The following is a 13903-nucleotide window of genomic DNA, read 5'->3' as shown; positions in this document are numbered from 1 at the left end:
TCATGGAGAAGTTTGGAAAGTTTGGTATTCTAACTTTTTCCCTATTTATCCTTCTACTCTGAAGAGACAAAAAACACATCAATTTTCTAGAATTCAGGTCTTTCATAGACAGGTTTCAAGATTTAGCTATTTTGCTTGTTATTTATTTCTGGCTGTACTAACTGTTTTTTCTTCCCTAGTTAATTAATATGCATTGAACTGACTTTAATTAAACCTGTTTGACAGATAGCTTATTTCTTTATTCTCATAATTTCTTTTTTTCAGAATAATGATGTATTGCAGAGTCACAGGAGTTGCTTTGAATTTACTGCAGTATAAGCAAGAAGAAAAAACATGGTCTCATGATTTACAATTATAGATATCTGAATCGAGAGAAAAACCACAAAGCTTTCAAAGCAGTGCTCATTCTTTAATGGATTTCATGTCATCAAAAAACATGTCAAGTGATTATGCCTGTGATTGTGTGAAAAGAAAATTAGAAATCCAGAAGCCTCAAATTAAAAATTGCATATTACTACTAATAAGCAGCTTTTCAAGTTAACACATTCTGATATCGTGGTTTGTTTTAAAATGCAAAGCAATTCAGAATTTTGCTTGTTTGTTTAGATTTTGTTTTGATTCTGTGTTTTTTTGTTTTGTTTTTAAAAATAAATCCAGCTGCTCCCCTCCCCCTCAAAAAAAAAAAAAAAAAAAAAAAAAAAAAAAAAAAAAATAAATAAAATGAAAGTAGTTCGCAAAGGTTGAAGTGCAGTTTCCTGATGTTTCATGGACTCTTGCTTCTGTTCTACAGACAAATGGAAAGGAAGAGGACGAGCAGGGTCACATTTTGATTCAGCACGAAGACGAAGCAGAGCTGTCCTTTATCATATCTCTGGACACCTACAAAGAAGAGAGAAGAACAAATTAAAAATTAATAACGTAGGTGTGATTCTACTTTTTTTTCAAACGTGCTTTGTACTGTCATTTCTTTTTAAAAAAACAGACTATTAGAGGTCAGTAGATACCTGAAGATTACCTTAATCATAACTTTGACAAGATGAGTAAAGCATACTGAAGTTCATTTCTGTTTACTTCAGTACACTTTATGTGTCAATAATGCTTTTATTTATTTTACCTCAGGAACATCTCAATAATAATTTAATCAAACTGTTTCTCAAAAACAGTCTGTCTTAAAATCTCAGAACAGCATTTAGTTTCTTGTTTGTATTTCACTAGTATCAAAATGGTCTACTTTAAGTCAGTTCCTATATTATTCACTTTGACATAAAAGTTTAAAATGTAAGTAAAAAGACAAAACGTGGGGAAGAATTCTAAGTTAAGGGAACTGAGATAATGAGATACATACAGTTTCAAAGTAGATCAAAGAAAAACAGTGTCCTGGCTCCATTTGCTGGCATGATCTCCTAACTGCGGAGAATAATACTTGTTAAATGTGTTTAAAACAGTGCAGATACATTACCAAATTAGAAATTAATAGCAGAAAAGTCTTGGTTAGACTGAGAATATGAGAATACACAGAAGACAACACAACATACAACAGCATACACTTCAACTGAGTGTAAATGTTAAATGTTAAAAGCTGTTATAATAAAGAAATATGCTAAAAAAGACTAAATGTTAAAAAAAAAAATCTTACAAAATGTTTTAAAAATTTAAGTGTTAAATAAGTAGAAGAATTTAAGAAAAAAAAATACAAACTTTGGAAAATATGACCATAGCTCTGTGATTAAGAACGGACTGACACTAACAGCAATGTGAATTCAGTCCCTCTGATTCATGAATGAAGAAGGTAAAGATGTCAGTATTTCAAAAGAATCGCTCAAAGGAAAAAGATATGATAGACAAGGCAAACGCAATCAAGTGTGCAGCCATGAAGTTGTTGTTATGTTCGTTGTGAGTACCATTATGATCAGAAGTAATCTTAACTCACTGAATAAGTGACACTTGTCTTGTAAGTCTTCCTAACTGGAACAGCATTAAACAAGCATAATGACAGGAAAAAAATGTATTAGTGAATAACACCAGACTGTTGATGAAGCATATGCTGCTTTTCATCAGAGTAAGAGGTTCTGTTAAACTCCTAGTAAATGAAAGATAAACATTTATAAAATTTGTGAAGAGAAATGAAATCTTTAACAGAGATCTTTGCTACTTTCACAATAAGGCCTCAGGACTCAGGATGAAATGAGGCATTATCTCGCAGTGAAGGCAGACAAATTTTATGTCTTATTATAATGAGTCTACATCAGTATTTTGTTTTAGATCAAGAGTGTAATTTTCAAGAAAATTAGATAGTTATTTCTACTAATTTTGCTTTGATTTATAAATGCCTCAGTGCTCATGAACTGTACTGATTCAGAGGAAACAAAACCAAGAGATCTTCTACAACTGCTAGCAGCTGTATAATCCACTGGACCAGGCTAGAGCTAGTCTGAAAATACTTTCTGACAGATCTAGAAGTATGTGTAGAAAGGATATTTTGCCTTCAGTACCATCTATTCCTTTCTATACCTTCATTCTTATTTTGTCCTCATGTACACAAAGCTTTAGCCTGTCTGACAGAAAACTGTTGCCATTTAGCGACAGTTCACCCAAGAGAAGAAGAAATACTTTGCTAGATTCACTCCCTAGAGTAAAAAATAATTTGCCAGATTCAGTCCCCTTCTGATTCAATGTAATTCACTCCTCATTAATCCTCTTCCTGCCCCAAAATTCACAAAAGATATTTCATCTTCAGAAACATTTGTCTAAAGAAGCGTGAGTACCATGTAAAGAAGAAAAAGATTTTGTTAATGCTAGTATTGAGATAAGACAATAAAAAGTAGTGTCAAATGCACTTCTTTAGGGAGACTGTAAATTTTCAGTAATGTTTTATTTATGTACTTTTTCTCTAGGACCAGAGCCTCATTTCAATGAACCTCAGAAGCTGAGTTTTTGTGATTAGTTCAATGGACCCTTGAGGTTCCCAAAATAAGTTGCTGTGTCAAACTCTGTTGGAAAGCTAACTCATGTATCTGTGAAGCTGTTATGCATCTTCATATATTGTCCAGCGAGTATAGGCAGCCCTAATTTCAGCTCAGAACAGAAAAAATATTTTTTACATGCCCCACTCTCTCAATTTGCCTTGAATGTATATGAGGTTCCTATAGTTGAAAAGTTTGTAATCAATCACATTTATAGAAGCAGCTGTGATGATAATCTTATGCTTTAAAATATTTAGTATGTATGACCTTTCTCATACAACCTGAAGGCAGCCCCAAGTGTATAAATCATGCATGTCAAATGTGAGTTGGAAGTAAATTCAAGCAACATTTGCTTGAGGAGTTAAATGAAATGTGCAACTAAAATGTAATATTACTTCCATAATTACTTCTCCATTTTTTATGATAGTGCTTTATGCCATGTCTTACAGCCACTTTTCACATTTGAAAATAATGCTGCTTTCATTCTGAAAATGGGATATGTTTAATGTTATTTGAAGTGCAGGCCTGATTTTGTCTCACTTGTTCATAAATCTGTACTTAATAATCATTACCTACTTAAAATTTAGGTCTAGCTGACGCAGTTATATCCATTCAATTTTACTACAAATCACTGATTTACTAGATGATAAAATATTTCAGCATTTGGTACACAGAAAATACTTCTCCAGGAAATAGGAAAAACTCAAAGAATGTGCCTAAGATTCACATATTGCACATATGTTAGTGGTTTTGAAAGTTATTTTACATCTTTAATTCTTGTATGTATTTGACCATTATATTTCTTTGCCCTATGTAGAAAAAAACAAACAAACAAACAAAACTACATTCGAAGAAATGTTGGCATGATCAAATTATTGCTTTGTCTCATATCATTGTTTTTTCTCTTTTCAGAATGTTTTTGTAGATAAACCAGCATTTCCAGAATACAAAGTTTCAGATGCAAAAAAATCCAAATTCATACTGTTGCATTTTAGCACTTTCAAAGCTGGCTGGGACTGGCTTATTTTACTGGCAACGTTTTATGTTGCTGTGACTGTACCTTACAATGTTTGCTTTATTGGCCATGATGAGCTGTCTACAACTCGAAGCACAACTGTCAGTGACATTGCAGTGGAAATTCTTTTTATCATTGGTAAGATATATTTGGAGCTTTTGGGGGGGTTGAGTTGAGTTGCTTTTCTGTTGTTTTATTGTTGTTGTTGTTGCTTGTTTTACTTCTAAGTTTTAATACAATAGAGGAAATATACTTTCATGATTTGAAAATAAATGAATTTTAGTTGTATAGTTTGAGAATTTATTTGAATTTTTGATTAACTGTTTATGTACATTAAATTGCTTCAGGTAGTCTTGCTATTTCTCAAGAAGTAGTTTGAACTTAATGTTCACAATCCTTCTCTTACCTTGTGGATGCCTAAGAGTTTTCTGAAACACCAATCACAGTTTGCCCATGAATTACAATGAAGTTATTTATAACACATCTTTTTCTTATTTCAGTTTTGCAAGCACTTATACAAACACAGACTACAAGTTGAAAATCACTAATATTTTAAGATTAAAACTCTTATTACAGTAATGCCAATGTGCTGTGTTGATATTCTATACTGACAACTGGAATAACATTTAAGATGTTGCATCTTGGCATCTGATCCTTTCTCTAAACTTTTATTTCAGTGACCTTGTTTAATATTTATGCCTCCAATGAATTAAAAGGAAAACAAAGTGATGCCTAATAGCAAAGAAAGTTTTGGAATTTTTTATTATCTTTTATTCATTTCTTTATGAATCTAGAAAAGATCCCCTGGCTAGGGTCACATAGATGTATTTTCTGTTATTCTTTTACCACTAAATCACTTTTTGCTGTCACACTGACTATCAAATCTTTTGAAAATATGCAGGTGAAGAAGTCATTTGAAAGAAAAAAAAAGAAAAGCAAAGCTGAACATGTCTTTCTTGAAAGTGAAAAGAATTGGGAAAGATTCTAATAGATAAAGAAAATGAATAAAATAATAAAATCTCCCTAATGTTTAACATTGTTTCCTATTTTACTTTTTTCTATTTTTTTTTCCTGAAAAAATGTGACAGCAATGTTACAATCTTCCCTAAGAAAACTGAAGACTGAAAGTTAAATATTAAATATTAAGCAACAACTCCTATTGTCTTTAGTTTAACAGAAGCTTTTCTTATGAAAATTTTGAAGAGTTTATTTAATCTCTCTGTTTAATATAGACAGAAAAACCCACAGATACTTTGCTGATGGAACAATCAGATGTCAGGATGGATAAACATTTGTATTTTCTCCTTTTTATTGATTTGCTGTTATACTTATTGTGCAGTTTTCCTCTTTGTGCTCCCTATTACATCTTGGCTGACTCCCAAGTTAACGCAACTGATCCATATTGAATTACACAATAGTATTGCAGTAAGAAATCTGTGTTCTGCAACACAGATCACAGAGGATCAGTTTTTGTGCTGTGCACAAAGACCATATTTACGAGTCCAGTGAGCCATAAATGACTCCATGTTACATTTTAAAGAATTCAATATGAAATTATTCTACTTGATCTACCTGGGAGTCTTTTTATGTTTATTAAAATCATAGACTCAAGGCTAAGATATTTTGCTAGTAGTTGTACTCTTAAACACACAGGTGTAGATTACAAGTCTGTGCTATGAATGTGACAGTTAGAATCTGAGTATGAGAATTTAATATGGGCCTATCTAATTTATGTACTTTAGTGTTCATTTGTAGCAACACAGATGGTGTATTGCTCAGTGCAACTTTTTTTTGTTATATCCTTTGCAGTAAACAGAATTTTAGTAAGTCAAAATCCATAGTATCTCTGTGATCAATAAAATAGTTGGGTATGAAAAATGAAAGTAAGTTATTTTATCAGTTTTACTTGATATTTTCCGGTTAGACTGTTAGCTCCATCATCCAGGAAACCAAACTGTGCTTATAACTAAATAAATTTTTAAAAAATGTTGAAAATGTGAGAAAATATTTATTTGAATAGCTAATATTATTTGTAAGCCAACACTGCACTATAATGTAATAATTTTTCTCCTCCAGTTATACTAATGCCTTGATTTTTCCCAAATTAATTGTGGAAAAGGATTATGGAACATTCAGTAAAAGATCATACTGCATTTAAATCTCTGCATTAAATTTAAAGAAAATTGTATATTTATAGTAATATCTCAGTGGTCCCTTCCATTAAAATATTGAATGAATGTCTAAGAACCAGAGTAACCGTATTAAAAGTGGTAAGATTAACAGTATGCATAATTTTAAACATAAGTTTCAGGGCATTGCTGCACTGCAGCTCTTCAAAAAGTTAATGAGAAGTGTTCAGTAAAACTATGACACTTCCATTTGAGTTGGTCAATGGGAAAATGCCTGAGGTGGGGTCTTCAGCTACTTTACAGCCCTGTAATCATGGCTTGAGGCATAACAGCTCTGTAATCATGGACTGAGCAGCAGGAGTCTATCTTCTCAGATTTCATTCAGGTTTCTCAGAACATGGGATAATATTCTTTTTACTCATGCAACTTGCTTAAACTCTTATTTGGATTTGGAAGGCCCTACTTTTTACCTATGTTATCAAAGGAAGCAGAGCCATGACAATAAAAAGGAGAGATGTTGTCTGCACATCAGTTTAAGGGAAGGAACAAGATAGAGGCCTTTATGCAGAAGAATTTGAATAAATATACTGGCTAAAAATATATATTTTAGGCTTATCCAATATACAATTCAGCATATGCATAAGCATGATAAAAACACGTATGAAAGTGTTCATCTGATTTAGGGTACTTATCAGTAGTAGTATTGATCTGAATTAAATTATTTATGAAAAAGGAATATACCTAGCTAGAGGTTTGACTGTCTTAAAGACCTCTAAAGAATAAACAGAAGATTAATAATAATTAAAACCTAGTATATGGTGTCTTTGGGGAAGGTGTTGGAGATAGAATGTAATTAAAGCTTTTCAAAAAAAGTTAAAATTATTAAGTTGAATTACAGCTTAAAGTATTTTTCACTTGATGTTTCCTGTATGTGCTAGTGTTTTGATAAATTGTGTGATGCATTGTTTGAACACACGCTTAGATCTCTTTCCTTTTGGAATATGTGCATGAAATATATTCCCTATGTAATACATATATTTAACATTCTCTTGTACGTGTATAATTTGATGCTGCTATCCTGTGATTAGAACTCTTCGATGGATTCATGCATCTTAAAATCATAAAGAGGAGGAGAGAAAGCCTTTTTAACATTAGTATATTTAATCAAATGCTTAAAATAATTATCTTTTTGTTTCATTTGATGAGTGAGATTACCAGCTTTATGATAATATTTACTTTGAAGTTTCTTTCTCTCACCTGACATAGGTAGTAGGTGGGTCCTTCATTTACAGGTAGTTATTTATGGGGCCTGAACAACAAAATTAACCATATTTCTAAGAATCAGAATAGAAAAAAATATAAGACAACCTAACTATCTATTCCACCTCTCTTTCCCACCACACACACAGCTTTTGTGAATTATCAGCTACTCTAGAAATGAGATTACAGGAGATTAGAAAATCTCTGTTGAACATCCTCATGGGTAAAGAGACCATACTGAAAACATAAAATCACAGGGATGAAAATCAAGGAAGTGGATTAAGGAGCATAACAACTCTTTATTTTTTAAGCTTATGGTCTTTTGGTCTGCTTCATGATACTGGGATTTGAGTTCCTGGGCTCTCAGTACACATAGCATTGCCAGTAAAACCTCAATTTTACTTTTTAGCATGCTTGTCAATCTGTGTGTCTCAGCATGGCTACAGTCGTGGGTACAGCAACTTGTAACTGTGATATTGGCTTGAACACTCCATGCCAGCACATTAACACTGACTGTATTGTACTCCTGGAAGGAATGACTTTTCTTTCTGCCATATCCATTCAAATCACTAATGCTTTCAGATTTTGATGATAATGGATAATTTACCCAAGTAAAACAGTTCTGTCTTCAGTATCCCATTATCATCTACTGTAGGAACAAATAACAAGGAAGAGCAAATTGGTGTATCAGCTACAGAAAGGTTTTGAAAACTAGTTCTGCTATGGACCATCATGCCAGAAAACAGATCTTGCTTCATTAAAATCTCTGAACATTTTGTCAATATGTCAGGTTGTACTAGAGCAATGCTGAGAACATAAATCAGGGTGCTGCCATTGAGCAGAGACCACACCATTCCTCATACGCTGTTCAATGATCAGCATATTAGTGTCCAATAATGAATAAACTCGTAGGAGAAACTTGACTGGTTATACACCTTATTCCAAACTCAGTTGTGAGTGTTGCAATGCAGAATTTTTCAACTTTATTTAGCTCACAGTAAAAGAGAGGTGAAAAAGTTATATTACCTAGCATTTTCTGTAATCAAAAAGATTACAGAAATCTTGTATGAGAAGTTACTGAATCAGCTGACTAATCCTAAATTGCTATTTTGCTGTAGCTTGATGATAATTTTAATACCAGTAGGCTTTGTTTAAAAAAAAATCAAACCTAAGGAGAAAAATAGAATGTTGGCAGATAAAAACCAACTGTTTCAGGTAATGTAATCCTGTTTATTGGTAAAGTGGTTCAGCTGCCCTGCAAATAGTTTTATTATTGGATTACCTCTTTTTTTTTAATTTAATTTTATAATAGGGATTGAAAACTGAGATTATACAAAACAGATTTTAGAACTTTGCTTCTGAAATTGGAAAATTCTTAAAAACATCTTAAGGACTTATAGTTTGAATATTATTTTACAATTTTCACTTTTTTAATATCATCTAAGATTGCAACCTGCATTGCACATTAAGTAGAACCTCTGGCTTTTTACACAGTCTTTCTTCTCTTCCTTGAGCAGTAGTATAAACTAGTACTTTCATACTACTGACTAAGTGTGCATGTGTATGAATTTTGTCATGGCAGAAATGTGTAAGAGAATGGTTTGGCAAAGAATGTGATTTCCTACTGAACTTGAATTCAAGAGTCACAAAATAGTTCAGTAGACCTACTGATCCACCCTAAGTTCCCAGCAAATTTATACCCAGCTATGAAATACGTTGTCTTTTAGTGTGAACTGAGCACTGCTGGGGTGCTAGAACATGGATTTTTATGAGGGGAAATGGAAATCCTGTGCATAAAATAATATGATCACAAAAAGGAGAGTAAAATCATTAGAATTCTCAAATAAGGAAAGGAATAAGTATTTTTAGATAAATCACTATATTAACTTCAGAAATTTTGAAAGCATTAGGAAAACATGCAGCCACAATGACAGCAAATTTGAAAGACAGTATGATGATTCTTCTCCATCCTTCTGGAGTTTACTCCTGTGGATGCAGTATGAGAGTTTAATTTGAGTAAAATAAATTAGGAATATCACCTTTATGCAGATTGACATTTTTGAAGAAAAAAAATAACCACCCTGTTTTTTGGTTTTGTAGGAGCTGATTTTCTTCAGTATTTCATTGTGATATCACACATGTTTTAGAGATACTACATTTCATTTTATAGGATTTAAAAAAAAAAAAAAAGAATATGTGCCCACATTTTGCCAGTAATGGAAACAATAGGCTCATGGCTAGTTAACCATGAGATCCAATCAGAAGATAAATCAGGGTCAGGATTTAAGTTCGAGGTTGATCATGCCAAAACCAAAAAGTTTTGTAAGATTTACAAGTCAGTGGTTATCTTCTCTGCATGCATGTTATGGACTTAGTACCCAACAAGACTTCTCACTTACATTGCATGGGGTTGGTCAAAGAAGTTGACCAGTCTCTGGGCTAGAGGGTAGCAGAAGTAGGATTGGAAAAGAAAAAAGGAGCTGAATCAACTGACATATGTGGTCAGTGGGTGTGAGGAGCAGAACTTCTGTTGGGCACAAGACCTGAGCAGCAATGGAGGTTAAACAGAGAAAGCAGCAGGCATAAGTCAGGAGACTGAGAAGATTGGGAGGTAAGAAATTTGGCTAAGGAGCCTGAGCAAGAACAGCTTTTATACGGGTGATTGGTCACTGATTTGCCATTAATTTTTTCTTACTATGAAGCGATTCTACATAATATGATGATGGAAATTGGAGCTGAAACAGCTGAGAAATATCTATTTAAATATTTGGGGGAAATAGTGGGGTGATGTGTTTGAAACCTGTTGACATGGGCAATTTTGAGTTGTCTCTGTGGAGTGCTGCCAGCACAGGTTCACCTTTGTACAGTGTCACTCTATACTGACTTGCTGCTTTTTGGACTGAAGTATTTTGTTTCTGCTGTGCTCATCAACTCGTCCACACAGCAGCAAATTTGGGCAGGAGCCAAAGCCTGCAGCACAGGTTAGAACTGGCCGAAAGTGTAGGTTTTGTTTAACAAAATATGTGTATCTATGCTAAAACAAGACAGAAGTCTGTGGAATAAAAAGACATCTTGTTTTACGTATGAATTAAAGGTCATTCTTATAGAGACTAGGATAGCCTAGACGTTATCTTGATCTTCAATTTGTGTGAAGTCTATTTTTTGCTGTGTAATTGTAATTAATTTTGAATTATTCAGCTTAAAATGAGAACCTGGCTTTTGCCCTTATGAGAAAAAGAGAGGCTTTGTCCTCCCCTCCCTCTTTACATCAAATATTTTAATGTAAAGGTAATATTTTAGAAGTTGTAAAGAAATGAGTCAACCAATTATGCTATTATTAGATGTTACTCTTGCTTTAGTTTTAGGTAACTTTTTTAATGGTTTTGCTCATATCAGAGATATTATTTATGTCTCTTGTTCTGCTTTTCTGAGCACATGACATGATCCACGTATCTTGCAATATCATTTAAAATGATGTCTTTCTAAAGTAAATGGAAAAATTCAGTGAGATGACTTTGCTTCAGAAATATTTTTATACAGTAATAACGCTTACTAATAAATGGTTTGTTCATTACTCTTCTGGCTTCAAGAAGAGAGACTAGTTCTCATACCAATCTGAAACAAATGTATCAAATACAGATTTAAGTATGAAGCTTGCACAGGATGAAGTTGATTGTTACAGCATGTGTATAGGTAATATTTTGACATATATCTTATAGAAAATTTTTGAACTAGTTAATCTCCAAAGTTATTACATTCACTTCATTTATACTCAGTTCATCTCAGGGCATCCATAACAAAACTTCAACACTTACATTACTAAGGAAAACTGATAGTTCTGATGCTGTGGAGCTGTCTGGAACCTCTGAGGTGTTATATTATTGATACTCACATTGAATTTCAAACTGTGCTTTCATAGATTAATGTCATCTGTAGGTGGAAGCTAGTGCACAGTAAGCTATAACTTATTGAATATAAATGTTATATACATGTTATATAAATATCATAAAATTCTTCAATAAATGTTATATATATGAAATATTAAATGGGTATTTTCAGAGTAGGCTACTGCGCAGTTTGCTGATATTTAATCCTTCTAGTCTCAATTTGCTCACTATCCTTGTTGCTTAAAGTTTTAATCATGAGAAAACAATAAAGAAGTAAAAAAAATGTTGATGTTCCACTTCTTAAACAGCAATTCCCAAAAGACTGAGGAATATATCATTCCTAAAACTAAAATCTTCTGGGCTAAAAGCTCATTTTTAAATTTCTGTTAAAGTTTTTTTGTGCTTTTAGAAGTAGTTTAGCCTAAGAGTTCTTCCATCCACTTCCCCCTCTTCAGCTTCCTCATTTAGTCCTTTCACAGAGCAGTTAGGTTGTCAATAAAGTTGCCCAAAGAAACTCTTCATACCCAAGTACAGCTTGCAAAGCTGTCAAGAAATAAAAGACAGATCATACTTAGCTACTTCCCTCTGGACTTTTATTTAATGAATTGAACGCAGAAAGAAGCACTTGCCATTTTCTATTTGATTTTATGTATCTGTAAAAGTTATGTGGGACTGCTTTCCTAAATTGCTTTGAAAAGAAGGCAGAAATGCTGTACAGAAAATACTCTAATCTCTTCAGTCTTGAACAGTGAATTGCATATGTACATTGATAAGCCTTTGGTATGGGAATTTAAAGCAAGCGTTTATCTCCTTTTCTGTTAAAGCTTTAGTTTTCTCACAAATACTCATGTGCGATAACTAAGCAAATCCATTTTTTAACCCTGGTAACTACAAAGTGTATGTTTCTGAGTAATGAGAATGAGAAGTTTCACTTTTTTTTTTTTTTATAGAGCTCATGTCGCCAGTTGCCAGAAAATGTAACATTTCTGTCTTATTTTTTCAAAGCTCTGTAACTCGAACTACTGAGAAATACTTTAACTTGTGAAAAAATATCCCTATATTTCTTTCTTCCATATACAACTAAGTATACATTAATTAGTTACGCACGTGGTTGGTGCTACCATGCTGATGCGTAAATGTGAACAGTAGGCAGCTGACTATACTGCACCCATGTGGAGCTGAATGGACATTTTTGCTCATTTTGAACCATATGAAATCATTCCAATTTCACATTTTAATACCATAAAGATAATTACAAAATATTTTTGTAGCTTCAAGAATGTATCTTAAAGGGTAATCCAGTTTTAGCATGTAAGAACTCAGTCTATGAAACCAAATAGTCTCATATTCGTGTCTAAGTCATTTTGTGGTAAGACTCTGCACTACACTTTGAAAAATGTGGATGTCCAATAAACTAACAAAAACAATGAGAAACTATTCTGCAGTAACCAGCTAGTTTGATAGCTATATCCAGCAGACATAATTTTTATAGCAAAAGACAGCATTTTTATTTCACATCATTCACATTTTCACTCACTTATGGCATCAGTTTAACATTTACTTTTATTACTACATATTTAGAATATATGCCAGAATTATCTGTTCTACCATTTTCCTGTGGTAAAGAAAGCTTATGATTTCTAGAGTAACATTTTTAGGGTTCACTTTTATTTTTGGGGTTTTTTTTTGTGTGTCTCCCTTTGCATTATTATCCTGGAAAATTGCTATATTGTTGACATTTCTCAAATTTCTTGAACTTGTATCAGAAGATAATACTGGAGTTTCAATTTCATACTTGTAATCTTGACTGTCACTGAACTATTCTACCTTTAATGTACATTTGCTAAATTACTTTGTATCTTACAGTTTTGTGGAAGCTTTATAGTTTTGTTTCTAAAACTTACAGGATGTTTTTTTTCTTTAAAGATCTGAATATCAATATCTAAAATTTTTAATACTTCCAAGTGTGTACCATATATTATGTTTCAATTTCAAAGTGTAAATTTGTGGTAAGGTCATATTTTCAAGATCCAAACAGTAACTGATCTTCAGATAAAAAGAGTTTTTTCACCACATTATAAAATGTTGCAAAATAATTTATCACATATTAGCATAACATTTATAACTCCATGTTAGCCAATTATTTTTAAAAGACATATAAGATTTTTTATTAGGCATGCAGAAAAGTGAGTATATATCTGAATTTAAAGGTACTTGCAATGCTTGTTTTTCATACTACACTGTACAAATAGATTTTATTTTTCAGAAATTGCATCTCTTTTTGTAGACAAAATTGTCCTTAAAAAGAAATGGATATATGTTGTTTGTGTATATATCTTATAAATACTTTGATATATATATACAAGTATATATATATACATATCTTTTTGCCAAAGTGGAAGAAAACACCTGAATGTGGAAGACAGGATGAAATACAGCTGAAAAATAATTTCTCCATCCACACTGAAAAGCATAAAAGCAATACATAAACTACCAAATTATTTTAGAACTGGAACTACTGGGTTGTTTTTTTTTGTTTTGTTTTGTTTTGTTTTTATTGTTTACAGAATTGCAAAATACATGTCAGAAACATCCTTTCTTTAAGGATGAAAAATTAGTTTTTGAATAATCCTAATTAAAAAAATTGTG

At 32.4% G+C, this 13903-nt stretch overlaps 1 protein-coding gene across 1 annotated transcript in view; it reads left to right on the top strand.

The window, feature by feature from the left end:
* The window catches only part of KCNH8 (potassium voltage-gated channel subfamily H member 8), a 102817-nt gene that overhangs the window by 27365 nt on the left and 61549 nt on the right, over positions 1 to 13903 (top strand). The window contains exons 4-5 of the mRNA XM_042816848.1: positions 791 to 918; positions 3876 to 4116. Coding sequence (XP_042672782.1) covers positions 791 to 918; positions 3876 to 4116 — 369 coding nt within the window. The remainder of the gene's footprint in view (positions 1 to 790; positions 919 to 3875; positions 4117 to 13903) is intronic.

The sequence above is a fragment of the Centrocercus urophasianus genome, unplaced genomic scaffold (genome assembly GCF_019232065.1).
Source record: "Centrocercus urophasianus isolate 14NV4802_14NV808 unplaced genomic scaffold, USGS_Curo_1.0 seq_16, whole genome shotgun sequence".
Taxonomy (NCBI): domain Eukaryota; kingdom Metazoa; phylum Chordata; class Aves; order Galliformes; family Phasianidae; genus Centrocercus; species Centrocercus urophasianus.
Note: the sequence above shows the minus strand (reverse complement) of the source record. Positions and strands in the feature narration are given on the sequence as shown.